This window comes from Macrobrachium nipponense, chromosome 32 (genome assembly GCF_015104395.2).
Source record: "Macrobrachium nipponense isolate FS-2020 chromosome 32, ASM1510439v2, whole genome shotgun sequence".
NCBI lineage: Eukaryota > Metazoa > Arthropoda > Malacostraca > Decapoda > Palaemonidae > Macrobrachium > Macrobrachium nipponense.
The window spans coordinates 39,144,509-39,165,762 of NC_061094.1; the positions used below are offsets into that span (position 1 = coordinate 39,144,509).

Genomic DNA, 21,254 nt, shown 5'->3' on the forward strand with positions numbered 1-21,254 from the left:
ACACACTTATTTATACATGTGTAAAGAGAAAAATTGACACATTTGTAAATAAAATATGATTTAATATTTGCAACTGAAAATTGTGTGAATGTAAAATGTAAAATCTTCACACTTTTCATATATGTATTGAGAAGTCAGTCATTTCTAGAAGTTTTGACAAGTCAGGTAATTTTGTAGGTAAAAGCCTTTCTAAGGTGTACAATTTTAAGTACATTGTATAAGTTTTTACCTCACATTTGAAAGTAGATCCATTAAATTCCCTTATGATTTTCTTCTTTACAATTTGATTTTAGGTTATGGAGTCGCAAGTATCCCATCTGCATCCGTCTGCACAATGAATCAAGTGGTCGTACACCATCTCCTGTGTCCATTGCATCTACACCAACTGAATCAGCACAAGGCAGCCCAACACATTTTTCAGTTGCAGGTAATTTTTTGTTTCTTTGGACCTAGCCTATAAGTATGTTTGATATTTTATAGATACATACTAGTGCAATTGTAAGTAGCAAATTAGTGTATCTGTTCTCTAAGATGATTTCTATGGGACTGATTACATGAATATTAAACTTGAAACTTCAAATTTGTAAACTTTTGAGGATATAAGCAAATAAGGTACAGTATAGTATAACGTAATATCCTTTTCTACCTTACATATGATATTTACTTGCCAATTGGATTATTATTAACCCTTTAACGCCGAAGGGGTATAATATAAATTGTCTCCCGCATGCCGGCGGGGTCTGGGAGTGAGTGCCGAAGCGGAAATTTTTTTTTTTCAAAAATCACAGCACGCTTAGTTTTCAAGATTAAGAGTTCATTTTTGGCTCCTTTTTTTTGTCATGGTGAAGTTTAGTATGCATCCATCATAAATGAAAAAAAAAATCATTATCATATATAAATAATGGGATATATGATAGCGCGAAAACAAAGTTTCATATATAATTGTATTCAAATTGCGCTGTGAGCAAAACGGGTAAAGCTAACAAGTTAATTTTTTCCGTTGTATTGTACACTAAATTGCGATCATTTTGGTATATAACACATTGTAAAACGATCAAGGCAACACAGAGAAAGTATTATCACAAAATGATGCATGAATTCGTAACACCCGGACGTAAAAAAAAAAAAAAAAAAGCAGTTTTCAAAAATTCACGATAAATCTAAATATTGTGCTAGAGACTTCCCGTTTGTTGCAAAATAAAGGTAATTGATTGAATATTACTAGACTGCAAGTGTTGTAGCTTACAATTGCAGTTTTCGACCATTTCGGTCGAGTTAAAGTTGACCAAAGGACGAATTTTTTCTATTTATTGTTATATGAAAATATTTCAAAACTGATAAAAGCTACAACCATAGGTTGTTGTTTGTTGTATTCTACATGAAATTGCACACATTTTCATAAATAAAACTTTATGTAACGGCTAATTTGAAATTGTGCAAACATTACAAAATCTGACAAAAAAATTTATGATTTTTTCGGAAGAGTTACCGCCCGGACGTAAGGAAAAAGTTTATTTCATAAATTCCCCATAAATCGAAATTTTGTGTTAGAGATTTTCAATTTGTTGAAAAATAAAGGTAAATGATTGAATATTACTAGAATGTAATAGTTTTAGCTTACAATTGCATTTTTCGACCATTTCGGTCGAGTCAAATTTGACCGAAAGTTGAAATTTGGCACTTATTGTTATTTATATGAAAATATTTCAAAACTGATAAAAGTTACAACCATGGATTGTGTTTTGTTGTATTCTACATGAAATTGCACACATTTTCATATATAAAACTTTATGTAACAGCTAATTTAAAATGGTGCAAACATTACGACAATCAGACAAAATAATTTCTGATTTTTTTCGGAAGAGTTACCGCGAGGACGTAAGGAAAGTGTTTTTTTTTATATAAATTCACCATAAATCGAAATATTGCGCTAGTCTTCCAATTTGTTACAAAATAAAGGTAAATGATAAGAGTTTTAGCTTACAATTGCGTTTTTTTACCATTTCAGTCGAGCCAAAGTTGACCGAAGGTTGATATTTTGGCACTTTGTATCGTTATTTATATGAAAATATTTCAAAACTGATAAAAGCTACAACCATGAGTTGTTTTTAGTTGTATTCTACATGAAATTGCGCACATTTCCATATATACAAAACTTTATATAACGGCTAATTTAAAATGGTGCAAACATTACGACAGTCGGACGAAAAAATGTGATTTTATCGGAAGTTACTGCGCGGACGTAAGGAAAAAGTTTTTTTTCATAAATTCACCGTAAATTGAAATATTGTTCTAGAGACTTCCAATTTGTTGCAAAATGAAGGTAAATGATTGAATATTACTAGAATGTAAGAGTTTTAGCTTACAATTGCGTTTTTCGACCCTTTCGGTAGTCAAAGTTGACCAAATTTTGAAATTTTGGCACTTATTATTAGTTATATGAAAATATTTCAAAACTGATAAAAGCTACAACCATGGGTTGTTTTTTGTTGTATTCTACATGAAATTGTGCACATTTTCATATATAATAATCCATGTAATGGCTAATTTAAAATGGTGCAAAAATTATGTCAAAGTTACAAAATAATTTGAGATGTCGCTGATACTTTTTAGTGCGATAAGAAAGAAATTCGCACTTGCACGCCTGTGTAACGATTATAAACAAAACAACGCCTTGATCCGTGACCTGCCAGCATCCCCCAAGGCGCATGATTCAAAAGTTTTCGCCTATTAGGCCTATAACTATTTTTACGCGAATTTAAAAAAAAAACTTTTATATCGACGTACCATCCGTCCAATCGGCACCTAACAGACAATTTATATCGACATTTTACGTCCAATTGACGTTAAAGGGTTAATAGGGCTTAGTTTTTCCAGACCTCTGAGTCTCAAGTAGACTCTTCTTGGGCTGGTTCTCAGGGATTAGTCCTGAGAAGAAGAAAAAAAAAATTAAAAAAAAATTTAAACTATTTGAGAAACTGTCTTATTTAAAAAATTTATGATGTTATTAATTGAAAAATCTTTGCTTTCAGCAAGAATACTTTTCATTTTTGAATTCTGTAGATAAATTGATCTTTGCTGGGTCCAATTTGGGCACTCAATAAGTAAATGCTGTACTGTCATGGGTGTTTGACATCTATTACACAATTGGAAATCTGTTACTTTACAGTAAGGGTTTCTAAAACATTATTTTTGCCATCAGAAAAATCCAGCCATTGGATGTCCGGGGAATGTAGTGTCATATTTGTATTTTTTTTTAAGGTTTTCCATGAAAAAAAATCAGGCTATAATGAAGTACATTTTTTCTCTTTCCTGCAGAAGGTAATTTTTCTAGAATAGTTATATGCTTACAGACTTAATTCTTTTTTTAGGTTTAGGGCGACAAGGAAGCTCAGAAAGTGGGGAGGGCAACTGGAGTTTAGATAATAACAAATCCTCAGGCGATGATGATCTGCTTACATCATCTCTTGATATGGCTTCATTCGAGGAAGTCACCCAAGATATGTGTCAAGAAAAATCTCTCTATCTGTTTGCTCGGTCAGACAGAGAGAAAGATGATTGGTATGTTTTGAGATTTAATAACCTAAAATCCACCTAGGCAGTTATTGCTGTCAGTGCACTGTAGGCATTACTCTAGGTTCTTTGCTGTGTGCCTTTGGCCCCCAGCTGCAACCTCTTTCATATTCTTTCTTCCATCTTAATTTTTACCCTCTCCCTTTGACATTCTATTTCATCCATCTTACTTTCTACTCACTCCTAAGAATTGATTCACAGTGCAGCTGCGAGGCTTTCCTCCTGCTACACCTTTCAAACCTTTTACTGTCAATTTCCATTTCAGTGGTCAATGACCTCATAGGTCCCAATGATTGGCTTTTGGCCCAAATTCTATATTTAATCCAATATTCCATATTTAATAACTTAAAATTACCTGTATCTGTTGTTAATACTTCATTCATATGCGGAACAAACCTTTGGTCATAACAGTAGGATAAATCTTCTGGTGCCAGCTGGAAACCAGTTAAAAGCAAAGATTGTAAATACTACAAGGAATCTGTGGCATGTGGCATTCAGTATTTAGTTGGAAGCAAGTCAGAGACCGTGCTTGAGCCTAGTGACGCATCAGTCTTGACGCATCAGTTTTTCTTCAACCACCTTGGAGATTGGACGTTTGCTTTGCTCTTCTCTTACCCAAGCCGGTTTTTTACCTAAGCCTGTATTATATCATATAGTATTCTCTTATCTAGCGTAAGAAGTCTTGTGAGCGTCAACATATTTGTCCCAGCCTTCCAAGATTCCAGTGTTCACACTTTCTGGCTTCCTCTTGGACAGATGCAACTTGCAGTAGATGTGCTTCCAGGCCTATTCCTACTGCTTGGTCATCAGCTTTTTATGTGTAATGCTGCCAGTTCTCTCGGAAAATGTTGCCCTTTCAAGGAAAAAGGGACCAGCTCCATCTTGTTCTTTTGTTACCAAGGTTGTATTTTGAAATATTTTTTGTGATATATTGAAACATTTTTTATGGTAAGATATTTCAATATTTTTTATTTTGTCAGTTATATGTTGACTGACTCTTGCCGCTTAGAAGCCTTTGTGATCCGTGTACAAGTAGGGCCATCTGCTGCGACTGGCGTCATCCAAGAGATTTCTCTCCACTCAGAGTTTTGTTCAGTAGATAATGACCTGGATCTTTCTCAAACAGGAAATTTTTTCTTTTTATACTGGCAAGGGCTAGAGGGGCTGCCTTATGATTGGTTCTGCATCTGAAAGATGTGGACATCATTTTGCCCTGGAAATTCTCTGTGGTTCAAGAGTTTTAAGCAGTCTTGTTCACCTAGGGAACTCAAACCTCCTACACGAGACCTTACTCTGGTACTGAGTAGTCTCGCTCAAGCTTCATTTGAACCTGTGTATCAATCGTCTTATAGGGAACTGACTTTGGAAATAGTTTTCCTTCTGACCTTGGCTACCTCAGAAGAGATGGGAGCTCCATGGTCAGGATTGTGTTGTAAATATACAAGGGGCTGTGGTTAATAGCTTTTGAATTTGACCCAAAAATCTTGTCTAAGACTCTAATTCCCTTGGTTTTCATTTTTGGCAGATTTGACTCCTTTATGGTTTCTTCTGGTGTGGAGTTTGTCAGCAACCTTCAAGAGTTCCTGATTTGCCCCATCAGAGCACTGCACTGTTATCTAAAGGACTTGTCACAGAGGAATAGGTTCTTCCTGAGCATTTAACAACTTGTATGTTCATAGAATTTTGAATGCTGGTTCCTGACCGTGTCAAACTGCTTTCACTTTCTTCTACCTGAAGGATTTTTCCCACAGATCGTTGGACACCTTTTTAATTTCTGTTTTTCCCTTGGGTCCAGTGGTGGCTGATGAACAAGTGCAACTCATCAAGTACCCTTGGTGGGAGAGTTAGTATTTTGTTTTTAAATGATAGTGTGGAGGAGAGAATGAGTGAGATGACAGGTCTCTTCTTTCTCTTTTCTCCTTTCTTCAGTACCTACAGACAGTTTGAAGAATAAGAGACATCATCTGCTGGAACTGGCTTGATGCAGGTGAGCATTGCAGTGATACTATTACAGCACTTTCTATTTTGCTTACAACATACAAATTTGCTTGTCAGTAGCTTCAACTCTCTCCAGCAAGGGGAGCAAGGGGTGGTGACAAACCTGTCTTGTGGCTAACGTGGCCTTGTTGCTTGAACAGATGTACGTATGTAGTTTTTTTTACTTCCTTATATGTAGGGAATCTGGACATATTTCACAATTTAGACCCAGTGGGCTTAGTTTTAGTTATCCACATATCTTACATCTCAGAGGCTTAGGTCCTCTTCCTTAGAATTTTCATTTCTAAGAAGAATCATCAGGTGTGCCGAACTTCCAGTTGTTTCAGGATTCTTGTACCTCCCTCCAAGTGTGAATCTGTCCTATTATTAAGACCGTAGGTTTTTTCCGTGTATGAACAAATGACATTTTTTATTAACTTGTATTTTCATAGCTAACAAACCTGAGGTCTTAACATTGACTGCCCACCTAGCCAGCCCTATTATGTTTCTTCCTGGGTTGGAGGAAAGACTAATACGTCACTAGGTTCAAGCGGGTCTCTGATTCACTTCCACTGCTATTATGTATCAAATGCCAGGTGCCACAGATTCCTTGCATTTACATTTATTTATTGTATTTTACTGGTTTTCAGCTAGCGCCAGAATATTTATCCTATTGTTAAGACCTCAGGTTTGTTAGCTAAGAAAAATAAAAATTAATGAAAAATGTCATTTTGCATTGGGAATACAGTATATGATCAGTTTTATACAATCCAATAATGAGTTTTATGTTCATGACTTGGATTTATCTTTGTTCTTTGTATTGCTAATATTAGCTTGTTAATTGTTAGGTATGTATTTATTGGATGTGTAACATATAATTAGAATGTAATCACTGAGGCTTTTAATTATGAAATGTTTTAAGTTTCCTTTACTTGTGCATTAAATTTATGATAGTCCATAAGGACTTGCAAGAATTCCTTGGCAAAAGTTACTATCAGTTCCTAATGTAAGGTTTCATAAAGATATTACAGTATATGACTAAATGCTAAAATGCAGTTATATGATGATAGGAAAGTAATCGTATTATTTTCCTCATATTTTCTTAACCAAAAAAGATACATATTATATAATTCAATTCCATAAGGAACTTTTACCTGAAGGTAAGTGAAAATGCTAATTAAATTTGCCATCCAAAAATGCTTATATTTCAATCAGTTATTCTGAAATAATTGTATTTCCATCTCTAATTTTTATAAACAGCAATGTAGACTTATGTACTTACCAGCTACCATATGATTACGTAATTTTTGCCTATGCGACCGTTTTAAACATTACATGTACATTTTTAGAGATATTGAAACATTAGTATACATTTTTAGAGATATATCTCTTGCAGTAGGAACTGTGTGGAGGTGCTGTTAGATGTAAGTCATCTAGAAAATATTCAAGTGCTGGCTATAATAACAGTCTTTGTTACTTATCAGAAAGGCCAGACCCCCAAGGTGTGTGTTAACTTAAGGTGCTACTTTGTAAGTAAAAGGAGATTCAAGATTGTCTTTTTTAAGTATCTTACATTTTTGTAACACCAGGTTCCGAAGACTTGTTGCAGCATCAGAAATATCTGTCAAGCCACCGGTCAAGACACAGACTACACCTTTACACAAACCAACACCTTTTGATGATGGAGATATGATTCTCCTTGAAGGAATAGGTGAACCATCCAGTGACAGTGTGAAAGACCCTCTACAACAAGTATGTACTTGTGAATCTTGTGTTTTGGGTTGTATTTGGTATTTATTGTGGTACTTTGTAATCATATAATTGGAGCAAATTTATAATGCTTCCGTCTTCCACTGATGTATAGTATTTGGAATTGTGATACATTTCTCTTGTTAGACTAATTTATGAGAATAATACTATTCTCAAATACATTTCTTTGTGATTCTCTTGATTTTGTCAAGATTTATATTTTTATTTTCAGGACACTTTTAGTACTACCCCACCTGATTTGAGTTTTGAACGATATATGGCACGTCTACTTTATCAACCTGGAGGCATGCCATCAGATGGAACACCAGGTCCAGCTAATGTCTCATGGATCAATGCAATGGCTGGAAGGTTGTTTTATGATTTTCTTCGAAATCCATATTGGGCAAATAAGGTAAGCCAATTATTAAAACAGCTTATTTTTGAAATAAGAAAGTGCTGGATTTAGTTGTATTAGAAAATTATTCTACTCTTGTTATTGCTTCTGAAACCTCTGTAGTTTTGATTGGTTATGGAATATTGGTTTTCTCTAAATTTTCCCTGTTTTCATTTGTTGTTGTTTTGGTTTGGTAGAAATATATCTTCCATATGAAAGTTGAGTTATATACTGTACACATTTAGATTTGGTTAATACAATTTATTTAAATTTGTATGTATTTACAGGTGCAAGAACGTGTTCAGAGGAAGCTGAGTAAACTTCATATTCCTTACTTTGTTGGGGAAGTGGTTGTTTGTGGAGTTAACTTGGGATCATCGATACCACAACTTAATGCTGTTGGGACTCCACAGTTGGATCCCAGAGGTCTTTGGGTTGACCTTAATGTAGAATACAATGGTAATTTCACAATGAGCCTAGAAACAAAACTAGATCTGATGAAACTGAAACGTACAGCAGGTATGGGAGGGAACACACCAAACACTTCATCTCCTCCTAGTCCAGCAGAACCTGCACCACATTCGGTGCCAAGAGTATATACTCGTTCTCCGTCTTCCGACCGTCTGCTTCGAAATCTTCACTTTGAAACTGACACTGATGATAGCGTAGAGTCATCAAGTGAGGAAGAGTGTGATGAAGAAGGTATAGCAGCAGAGGCTGGACTTCCTGTTGGAGGTAGTGGTCCAACCTCTCGTCGTCTTTTAAGGTTGGTAGATTCTGTAGCAGCATCACGTTATTTTCAGCAAGCTGCAGAATCACGTTTGCTCCAGAGAGCACTTCAAGGGGTAAGTAATACTCGAATAGAATTGAGTGTTGAAGTTCGGCGACTTGCAGGTACTTTAGCACTTAATGTCCCTCCACCTCCTGCTGATCGTTTGTGGTATGGTTTCCGAGGAGTCCCAGAGCTAGTTATGGTTGCTAGACCCAGGTTAGGGGATCGCACACTCAACCTTCCTATTCTCGTCGAGTTTATTCAAAAGCAGCTAAGGCTTATATTTGAAAAAGTGTTTGTGTTACCAAATATGGATGATATTGTTATTCCTATAATGTCTCCACTTTTGCCAGGCCAACATCACCAACCACGCCCTCCATGGGAATCATCTTTTAAGCCCGTTATTCCTCCTTCTGAATCTCCTGTACCTATAACTATAACTTCATGTCCTTCTTCCACACATAGTACTCCCTCAGTCAAATTCACTCCTTCTCCAAATTAACATGGTCAGGTATTCTTCATACATCTCCTTTGTGGAGTTAAGACATGTACATTATTTGACATTCCATGTTATGAAATGTTTAGTCCAATTTTTATCACATAGGAGATTTGTTCGAATGAGAAGTTTGTTTACATAAGTAGGTGAAATGTAATGTAATTCTTCAGCATATGTAGTTAAAAGGATGAACTAATGATGAACAGACTCACAATGTATTTCAGTGGGGTTCAGTGACAGGCCTTAAAGCTCATTGAGATGTTTTATCAAAGTCACATAGTTATGGAAATTTTTGATTTTATGAAGAATAATTGCTTATGAAATTATACATGGATTGTCAGTACATAGAAGGAACATCTGACTGTAAGAGTGCTTAAAAATTGGTACATGCTAATAGTAATGACAGACAATATATGTCCTGAACCTCATACCAAAAATAGGGGTTTTTCTTGTTATATAATTGAAGACTAGAGGTGGACATAGCTGCAGATTTGTATTCTGTTATTTCTCTCTTCTTTTTTATGTAGTTGGTATTTTCTTTATTGTTGGCTCTTAAGTGAGTGAAATGATGTATTGTACAAATCCTAAGTTTCTCCTGCCTCACCATGAGTGTAAAATTGTTGTTTCTAGATAAAGTACAGTACAGTAGTTAATTTTGCCAGCAGGTTGTTAAGGTACTATATATTTGGCAAAATATTGAGAAGATTCATTGGCTAAACTGCAAAGTGCTTGAATTGACATTTGAATATAATTATTAAAGCAACTAATCCCTTCATATAACAGTTAACTTAGTCATTTGACTTTTCAGGCTTTAGATGGAGTTCAAACCAGTGACCATTGGGTTAAATGCTTAATACTTTTAATTGATTGAACTCTGAGTAGACATCAATGGTATCAAATTTCATATCAAACCCATGACATTTTTTACAAATTTGTCTCAGGATATTGAAATTGTGTAGGTGGGGCAATTCATTGTTGTGTTTATGTTGGTTTAGTGGCTTTAATCATATATTCATTATTGCTGAAGAATCAATATTTTTAGGTAAATTGTATGTTGACTTTTGTAATGTTATTACTATATAGTACCTCATGATACATGCAAAATATAGGTTGTATTTTGCCTATATAAAGAGCCAACTTACAAAGATGATTAGTATTATACATTTAATATAGTTTTCTGTTCTTTATTTCTGTGGTCAGTAAAGTGCACATTCTATGTATGAAGAATATCAGTTGATATATTGTAAAGATTTGTTAAGTAGAGATACTAAATCTGTCCTGAGTTCCAGCTCAGAGAGAAATTAGGCCAAAAACTTCAAGATACACTATAATAAATTTGTTGAAGATCATATCACACTTAAATGGTGCAGCTGTTGTAAGGCATTAAGACTGCCATGCAGTTTGGAAGTGTCTTAAGATTTTAATATTATTTTCAAGCCAAAAGAGGCTTACTGAAATCCACTGTGGAATGGAATGCTTCACAATTTTGGCTGTGTTTAGGAGAGCATAGATTGTGCCTAGTTGATTACTATGGTGGTTTCTGCGGTAGTAGTACTCAGTGTATGTAGTATGTAGTGTACAATGTGTTCCTTCATATATTTGTGGCAATATATAGATGGCTTTATATGTTTAGTGAATCAATTTAAATAGGTAGAATGAAAAATATTTTTGCACAAGGAAATGAAGTAAGGAATAGTTCAAGATTGATTTTTATTTTTATGTAAGTTTTGAATGGACAAATATAGAACCTAACCAGTGTATCTTTTCATATTCAAGTAGAAGCCTTTTAGTTATCTTACTTGCTTTTGCTTCGATGCTTTTACAGGCATTGCTGGTCATTACCTTTATGCAAATGAGGCTGATTGTACAGCATGTACTGTGTTATGGATTGTAAACCTGGCAAGTTTTACTGATGCAGTTGTGTCTAGTCCAGAGATTGAAGTTGGGTAAGACATTTCCCCAGTATGGAGATCCCTATGGTTCACCTATCATAACCTCATTTTACTGTCATTACTTAATTTTGTTATTTGTTATTAACAATAAGTGTATAGGTATAATGCTTCATGTTAGGTTGTATGAAGGTTTATGATTATTTGTGGGATGACAGTTTACAACAAACATTTTCTCATTAAATAATGCTATATTACCACATTGCATTATTAAATTTTCATTTTTTCCATTAATTTTATTCACTTATAAAATGAATTCACTTTTGTGCAGAATCATTTTCACATAAAATGAATTCACTTTTGTGCAGAATCATTTTCACATTTTGGATAGAAGTAGATTCTAGCTATACTATTGGATTTATGTCAGTAACTTGAGTATATAACAAATGTTCTTTCATTGACTATCAAGTTTAAATTTATAATTCTAATGTGTCTTCTCCAGAGTGCTGTTTCCTGAAAATAGTCAGATGTGCCATTTAGAATGTGGATATAGCTTATATGTATTTGAAAACTGTGGAAATTAATTATACTGGAATGATTGTGAGACCATCAGGAATGGTTTTCAAGTTGATTTTACCTAGGAATAGTTTTCAAGTTGCTTTTACCTTTGAATGTGCTAATGAAAATCTGAAATATCCCAAAATGGTGGCAGTCAACCCCTCTTCAGCTGCTCAGTTGCATCACTGGGCAATGAACCTATATCTCTGAAATGAAAGCAGGTGCAGGCATATTAATTTTAGAATTGCAAATGTTAACACAAAGTAAACTTTTTACTACTACCATTTATGCCCTAGAGGATCTTATTGCTTAGGTATAAGAAAGAAAGTTTAGTCCAGTGTTTGTAAGCCAAGGGATACCATATATTTCTTATCCAAGACAGAATAGTAACTCAGTAGATCAGTTGAACTACAATTTAATAGGCTCTTACATTGTCTTTAGCGTTAATATCGTCTTACAGGCTCATTATAAAACCCTTCTCCATTTCATGGGCTGATTCACAAATGCAAGCATCCAAATCTCAAATTCCAGGAGGAAGAACATGTTGATAGCTGTAGGAAACTGCTGGTTAGACTAAAAAGGCACAACTCTTTACTGGCCAAAACTCAAGAGTTACTTATGTAAAAAGTAAACACATTTCTAGATTCACTCAGGGCTGTCCCAAAGGATAAATTCTCAAATGAGGGGGTAAAATTTGCAGCAAGGCCGATTTTGAAGTTTGCTTGTTAGGTGATAAGAGGTGAAAAGTGCAGGGATGAAAAATAGGAAATGTAAGAAATTCAGTCTGGCTGAAAGGATAGAACTTAGGGCATTAGCACCCCTACTTTGTGTTGTACAAGTTACAGTATAGATGGTACCCCTTGTTAGGCTGGGTCCACACGATCAAACTCGTTCAATGTGATGTCACATCGAACAAAATTCGACCACTGTAGGCTGGTTATATTTACGTAAAAAGAAATTTTGCTGGACTAAATACCTTGCAGTCCACATGCATTCTAGGTACACAGTATTTGGATACATCTTTAAAACCAAAATTTGTTAAATACGTCAACGAAAGTGTGAAATGTTAAACTTGTATAAACATAAATCCTAGATGACAAAGTGGAAGTTTTCTGGAATCTTGTGATACCCCAGTGTACTTCAACAAAAAACATGATGCAGATAATAAAGTGTAGCCTTAAAGAGAAAACCAGAAGGGGAAAACAGCAATACGTATAACAATTTAAATTTAGTTACATAATATGCAGTTGTTTTAATAAATGTTTTATTACTATATTTTTATTGATTGCCCTTCTCCTGGTTTCTAATTTAAGATTTAACCCTTACATTTGTGATACCTATGTATTATGTTCAAGTGTGTTGGGGGATATCATAAGATAACGCTTAAATCTATAATTTTCTCCAGGATGAACGAAGGTGGATGGAAGTAGTAATTGGCAGGTTATTTCCATAAATTTTTTGTTCCAATAAGGGACTTGACACTTGAATGAAGAGGAAATTATTTTGCAAATTTAAGGCCAAGCAGTAGGAACCAAATGGCCTGAGATGATACTTTTGATCAACTTTGAGTTGTCAAGTGATATTCAATGTAATCCATTAAGTGACCATGGAGCTGGTCAAGTTTTTGTACCTAATAGTAATTGTAGGAGAATCCAAAATGGACTCATTTTAGGTAGGTCTGTGGCAATTTGGCATCTGTGTAAAGTATAGTAACATGTTTGTATTTTTGTTTTTTTTTTTTAATCTGTGCCAGTTTTTGAAGTTTTTATGCTTTGATACAATCATTCATCAACTGGGCTCTTATCCGATCTCTTCTGACTGCTGCACATCTATTGGTTGTGAACAGATAGGTCAAGTCTGATTTGTCAGTGTAAGATGGTGTTCCCATATTGAGAGATGTCTTGCTCAGCTTTGCACTATCAGTTTGCTTGTTACAGCCTTGTGTAATGCATGGGATTAGACAATTCCATTGGTAAAACCTATTAGTATACATGAGTATCTGTGAAATGTCAATTGTTTAGAGTTAATTTTTTTCTATTTTTGGAGATCTGTGCTGTTGTTCCCATTATTCAGTGTTGCCTTTTATGTACCTCTTTCAATTGTAGTTAAATTATGCCAGAGTTGAAAATGTAGAAAAGCAGTAATATGCAATTTTATATGTATTACTTGAAGGTTGGAAATAGTTTACCTGTCCATCACCACCTTGACGATGAGTTGAGAAAGCACTTCTTACCTTTCTTGTACTGCATAGATATACAGCCTTATTCACTGGTGGTTATTTGTACTAGTAGGTCAGTGAAAGTAAAGAACTTGCAGCATGCATGTTCCTTATTTGTACAATAGGTAACCCTTAGGGTATATCAGGGTGTATTTTCTTATTACAGAATTAAGAGCTCAACTAAATTGCACTTTTAATGCTTTGCCATTAAAGTAGTGTACAACCTAGGTGAACTTTTTAGGTCATGAGATTTATGCTATGGTGCACATGTGAGCAATGAAGGCTTTTGGATATATTTGCCAATCCATCTCTTGTAAAGATGACATTTGCGATCATGAGTGTATGAAAGCAGTTTTATGTATCAAGTCTTGTATTTGAAGTTGAACCTCAGAATAATAATGCTTTAGTCATGCATACATGATAATACCTGTATCATATATACATGATAATGCCTATATCATGCCTAAGTTTGTTTAGGATTTTATGGGTTGCTGTTTGAAATTTTTCTTTTTTAATACAGTTTGTTTGTTTTAGCTTTTTTAATATTAGATCAGGATAATGTGACAAATTACTAGTGTGTATTCCTGCAGTCTTGTAATATAGTAGATATTCTATACACTCAGACAAAATTTAATTATGCTATTTTTAGTGTTACATCACAACTGTTTTTACCAAGTAGTGTGAATAATTGTATTAGAAATAATGTTGGTGGCAGAGTATTTCTATAAAACCTTCCTTATTGCTTTGTAATTCTTGTAGGATCACCCCATGTTCAGGGTTTTCGTAAAATGTTGGAAGCTTTGTAGCACGTATGTTGCATAACCAAAGGATCCAATTCTGCCCTTTAATTGATTATGAATTTGAACATTTTACCAAACTATAGCATCAACATTTTTTCTTCTTTCATGAAGAACATTCTGTTTGTTCATATATCTGATAGCCAGTTAAATGTCATGTACCTCTAGTTTTCTATACACACAAGGTGATTAAATAACATTTAACAGAACATCAGTTGTCCTGTTACAGTTAATATTTAAGGGTTACAACATATCCCAAGCATATATGCATAGTTGTCATAAAAAATGTAGGTAAATGTCTACTTACTGAATGACAGTTGCATAATCTCTCTGCAATAGTGCATGGAAAAGGGTTTGTAGTAGTGATGGGAATTAAAATATCTTCAAGTAGATGAAACTGAATATGGTAGGATAAACTCTGGTGCAGTGGGAGCACAGTCATTCGCAGTAAATGCAGATAATTTTTCACGAGTACTAGTTATGCAATCATTATGAATAGATAAACATCACTGACGGAATTTGGGGCATTGTAAATTTTGACACCAGTGATAAATACAAAATGTTATAGTTTTATAGGATAACTAGGTAATAATAGTTTGAATTTAATTTTTTTTTTTGAAATTTAGGAATATATTAAGTACCTCAGGGATTTATTCCATCTAATTATCAAATGCAGCTTCAATTTTTGGTGAAAGCAGGGAAAATTAAATTCTTTTGTTGAATGTTGGTTAATGAACCTTGGTTATTTCAAGGTTAAAAGAAGTAAATTACTCTTACTTTCGAAGTACAGTCAATGGGATGGACTGCAATTTATAGGAATTTTTTCATATGCCCTTGAAATTATATAACATATATATAGTTATTGCTGAAGTTCAGATCTTTTGTCAAATGATATAACTGATGCAAATAATTGTTGAGGGGGTAATATGAGATGGCCTAGTGTCGGATTCTATTTCCTGAGTGAAAATACAGCTGTTTCAGAAAAGTCATGTATTGTGTGTTTCACAGTGTATGTTATATAGTGAATTAGTATAAAAGTTTATTTAGCCGATTTAATAACTTTTGACAAATCAACCTCAAAATTAATTTTATTTGAGCTAAATATTTTTGGCAAGGCTGTCAGTTGAATGTGTTTGTTTCTTGATGATCAGTTCTAGTTTCACAAATAAAAATTACTCTTCTCTCTCTCTCTCTCTCTCTCGTCTCTCATCTCTCTCTCTCTCTCTCTCTCTCTCTCTCTCTCTCTCTCTCTCTCTCTCTCTCTCTCTCTCTCTCCATTGCTGTGACAGTCATGGGATCCCCTTCTTGCATCTGATATCTTGTTCATGTATATTGAACCCAGACCTGTTAGTACCATTCATGGATACGAAGGCGTAGTTTTCCATGGTTTGATGTGTAAGTTTGCCTTTCAGTAATTCTTTGTTTCTGGTTAGGTTATGACATTTTCTTAATGTCCTTTGAATCTTTTTGACATCTTTATTTTATACCACCACTACAGTGTTATGTATGCATTTTTATTATACAGTAAGAATACCAAGGCATGTGTTTTAGAAATACCCATCATTAGCTTTGTGACAAAGAATGGAAGAAAAGACTAGACAAAGATTAGTTGAATTCAGAGATTGTGTGTAGGCTTGATTCATGGATACTAATTGCCCATTACCTAAAGTTGATGACGCTTATAGCACAAGTAGCTTCAGATTTTAAAAGCTATTTTCTGATGATGTAGTCAATGAAGATCTAATTTGTTAACTATTTGTTAACTCCTCTCTGTCCACTTCCTAGTAAGGTGTAGAAGACATTCGCTAAATGTGGTACTAAAATAACATTAGTTTCCTAAATGATATGAAGCTCTCGGCTTGTGCTCCACTTGTTTACTAAATGAGTTTTACCATATAAAGTACTAACAAAACATGGGGAGACTGCTTAATTATTGCATAGTTTGTCTGCTTTTATGTCTGCAAACTTGTATTATTTACTTTAAAGCACTGTGATATATTCTGTTTTAAAATAGGATATTTTTTACCTCACAAATGGAGAAGCTTCCAGTAGTAAAAGAAATGTTCAGCCCAGGTAAGAACAGTTGGAAGCATGTCACAATGCTGTACTGATAATATTAATAAATGATAACAATAAAAACAATCTTTTAAGAATATTATATTTTTTTTATGGTGTAAAGATTATTAGACTGGGTTTTATAAAATAAGACAAAGAGAAGTTCTTGAGCTGGAGCATTTGCAAGGAATACCGTAGTGCACTAGTAACATCATTATTTTGCTAGTAAGCCATGTGTGAATACCATTTTATAGAAGGTTATTGATACTGCAGCTTTTATACTAAAATTTTCTATTGCTCATTATTAAGTTAAGGATTGGTCTCTTAGTACAGTAAAGCATATTTTTACACCACTAAATTTTAAGTCCACTAGATAGAAAGCTAGGTTGCTGCATATTGGGCGGAAGGGTCATTTATGCTCTATGTAGAACTGGATTTTCACTGATAATGTTCTGCATAAGTTTCTATTGTTTTGAATTATGGTCAGCTCTTGTTGGGCTGAGTTTGAGGGACAGCTACACATTTCAAGGTTTAGGGTAATGGTTAGCACAAGTATAGTTAGCCTGCCATGTATCAAAATCATATAATTCACCAATACCTTAAATGTCTTCACCGATTGTGATGAAGTCAAATCTTTGTGAAAAGTAAGAAATTCCACAATCTACTCATGCATTACGTACATATAAATTAAACAAAGAAATTGAAGTAGTTACCTAGATGATTTTGTTAACTTAAAAGAATTGAAAACCCTGTAACAATCAAAATTGTAATTTTGAAAGATGTTTAAACTTTTAAAGTAGCATCCAGATTTCTTCACATTTAACTTTGGTATAAAGTCCAACAGTTGTGTCAGATGGTTTGTGTGTGTGTGTGTGTGTGTGTGTGTATGTATTTTTGGAAAGGATTGAATTTCAGTATGAGAAGACATGGAAAAGTAATGGTTGGGAGAAATTTCCAAAGAATTTATGCCTGTAAGCATTTTGTGGAGTAGTGACTGATATATGTATTTGTCATAATTTTGTATTTTTTTTAATGAAAATGTTTCTGTGTTTGGAAAATGACCTTTACTTACTATGTATACAATGTCTTTGTTTGGTATAAGAGAGTTCATGATGTCTATTGGAACCATAGAGCTCATTGTATGTTTTATATTTGCATGTATAGAAGAGCTCTGTCTGGCATAGTTATTCTTTGAATTAATTGCTGTGTAAAAAGCTTGGAAATAACCTTTAATTTTTGGGGGAGAAAAAGTGCATCATCTGCTGTATGATCTAGTAATTATTTGGTGCTAGTCTTACGAGGTTACTGAAATTTTCAGTAAAGTTGTACAGTAAGTAAAGATCTTTTTTCATGCATTGCTTCATTTCTTTTTCATGTTCTGTTTACAATAGATGTCCACTCTCGATTGGAATCTTAATTTGTAATTATGTGATACCTCACACTTTCAACATTTTTCTGTATTAATTTTTATAATGTAAGGTAAATGTACATAAATTTTCTTTTTTTCAGCTTACACTTGATGTTAAGGGCTAAATTGAAGATGTTTGAGATTGTGGTCGTTCTAGTAACAGTGCTAGAAAATGAGGCTATCGCATAAAGAATTTTTATCGCTTTAGTTTTATGAAGTTGAGAACTTCTTCCAGTTCATAAGCTAGGTAGTACTACACATCAACTGCAAGCATATATTGTTGATGTTAGATATTGTTTTTAAACGTGTTTATTGCTCTATAAACATTGAAAGATTCTGTGGTTGGGAAAAATGAAAGACCTATGATACATTTTCAGATTTGAATTAAAATGCCAGAGTTAGTATGGATGCCAGGAAACAATGAGGTCACTATGAGACCCAGTACTATAATTGGAATTATATTCACTTAAAAAGATTTTTTATTTTGTTCAAGTACGTATAGCTTATAGTATGTAAATGGTTATTTTAAAAAATAATCTTTCAAACCAGCTTTGTGAAACTCAGATAATTTACTCAGTTTTGTAGGTATACTTATACTTTGTAATACATAATGATAATTCACCAGCAAAATTCTTTTGTGATTTTGATATTGTTTAGTAAGGAAAGGAAATAGGGTTGTTACACAAAATAAATTTAGTGGTATGTGATGATGAAAGCAAAATCAATCTGTGGTTGATTATGTTAAGAGTTCAAACCAGTGATGGTTGATATATTATGCTGAGGCTAACAATTATTACATTCAGGAACATACGTAACACTCCTCTCTATACTTTCCCATATTTCTCTTAAATCAGATCTTAAACCCAATATTTCTGTTTTTCTAGTAATTGTCTATTGATTTATTTCTTTATTGCGTTTTGTCACGAGTGAAACATGTTTATGCAATTGTTTTTTGTATCCTGAGATATTGGCTAAAATGACAATTATAGAAAATTAGTTTTCCCTTTGGCATTGGTTGCCTTTTTTAGTTAAGAATTGGGATACAAACATGCTAGGTGCTACTCAAGTGCAATAGTACCTGAACATAAGGCAACGAAGAAGCAAATTCATGTTGTGCAATGGAAGTGTAAGTGTGAATAACAGTTGGATTATTAATTAAAGCCAGATGTGCAATTTTTTTTAAAAATTTTGTGTTGCAAAAGAATTTATCAGAGGATCAAGAGACAGGAAGCTAAAGCAGCTATGTATAATTTTCTACATCTAGTTTCATGACAAAGTATTGAAAAGTATTTGGCAGTACCTTGGAAGAGATTATGAAGAGTGAAGTTGATCATAATTCAAGAAAGGGTCACATTTGTGTTCATTACATTTACCCTTGATCTCAGAACTGAAAGTTTGTCTTGAAGGTAGAAAAAAAAGAAGCAAATTTCAATATGTTGAAAGTGTGAGATGTCATCAGTACTCAATGATGTTCAGTTCTTAGAACCTGTGGTATTTTGGATTGAGCTTTAGTGTATTTTTCATGAAATACTTGTATTATCATTATATTTTGTCTTTCTTGAGCTTGATTTCTCTGTGATACTCCCTCAGTCCAGAATGACAGATTGTATGTGTGGTTTGTGATTTATACTATATTTTTTGCCTTTGTAATTTTATATAACGTAATAATTGGTTAAGTGTCTATTTTTTGTAAAGTCAAAAGTACACATATTATCTGCATTGCATGTAATTGAGGTATTAGATAATACCATTCTGTATTTGTACATAAGTAAAAAACTGTGTAATTGTGTATAGTTTCAGCTCTGGTAGAATTATATATCATAGCATGAAAATTCTTGTTTTTTTACAACCCAATGATTATATTTGATCAGAATGTGCACTGCTGTGTTGATCGTATAATGTTCAGGTTTAGGGTAAAACAGTTACAGTATATCATCAGTTAAATTTGTGTTGATCAAAAATATTGAATATGTAATTGAGGTTCATAATAATAATATCATAATCATAATAGTAATAATAATGAGTAACACCTCAATAAGACCTCAACTAAGCAGATTTATGTATTTATCAACTGCGATATTATGATTGTCTTTTGATATGCTGCCGTTTTAGATGCCCAGCGTTTTTAAATTACATAAACCTTTTAAATTGAATGTTGAGTGGAAAGTACAGGTTTTTTAGGTTAGCAATTGTAATTGCTGTCAGCTGTAAGATATCTCGAAACTATTCAAATGCAGGCCATAATAGAAGGTCTGTATTAGAAAGTCAGACCCCAAAGTATGGTAAGTTGAGGTGCAACTGTAATGATGATGATAATAGTGTTGTATATAATTGCTGTCTTTAACTAACAATTTTAATTTGACATGTTTTATTTTTTTCAAAATAGGTCATATACCTTCCTTTTGTAATCAATGAGAAGTTTCGAGTTTTAAAACTTATTTGTTACTGTAGAGCCCACACGAGCAGGCAACCAAAAGAGAGAGAGAGACAGAGAGAGGAAATGAAGAATTGAACAAATAGATTTAATTCTTTAAGTCTGAAGAGGAAACCGTTACAAAATGGTGCATTCCATGGATTAGTGATTTCGAGCCTAAAGAAGTTCTGAGGTCACCTGATAGATGAAGGGAATTATTCCTCAAGCTAAATGGAACAATGGCCAAACGAGATTTTCAGCACAACCCCATTTAGCCTAAATATTCTCATATATGTGTTCAGAATGTTCCCAGAATTGACAGCCCTTTGCCCCGTAGGGGAATAGTGCCGTCAATGACCCTTACTTAGTGCACTGGTGCACTGTAGGCATTATACTTAGGGTCCAAAGGAGCACTGCAAACATCTTTAGGTTATGCTTACACTTCACTGTTTGAGGTGCACTGACAGCATTAACCTGTCATTAGGGGTTTGGGGATAAATCATTTGTATGGTTTGCAGGAAATAAAAGAGTTTGAAAAGTTAAGTAATAGTACAAGGGCAGAGCAGCAGTGATGAAAAGGTGGACCATTGTGTTTTGAAATGACTTCATTATTTGCAAAGAATGGTGGACAAAAGCCCTGGTTCATTAGGGTAGAAATCGTATAGTAATTAATAGATCCTTAATATTCAGGAAGCAAATGTACACATGCAAGATAGTAGGTTATTGCACAATGTGAGCAGGATGACCTGATGATTTTCAGATGAGCATTCTGTTAGGTATACATATTCAATTGCTGATAATGTGGAAGCTCTCCACACAGGGTTTTCAAGTTATAGGATGAATATTACAATGATTTCAATATTCCCTATACAGCACTTATTTTAGGAATTTTCTCTCTGAAAACCTTGCAATTAAGAAATTATCTTTTTACATAAGTAGCTATTCGTCCTAAAGC

The 21,254-nt window shown here is 33.8% G+C and overlaps 1 protein-coding gene across 1 annotated transcript; it reads left to right on the forward strand.

Annotated features, from left to right (window-relative positions):
- Nucleotides 1-293: 293 nt before the first annotated feature.
- LOC135207357 (testis-expressed protein 2-like) lies at nucleotides 294-15,608 on the forward strand (the record flags this gene model as incomplete). Its single annotated transcript, XM_064239085.1, is given in 5 exon segments — nucleotides 294-427; nucleotides 3,372-3,561; nucleotides 7,140-7,302; nucleotides 7,532-7,711; nucleotides 7,981-15,608. Coding segments are annotated over 5 exon segments (1,654 nt in total), but the record flags the coding sequence as incomplete, so codon positions are not given.
- Nucleotides 15,609-21,254: the final 5,646 nt, after the last annotated feature.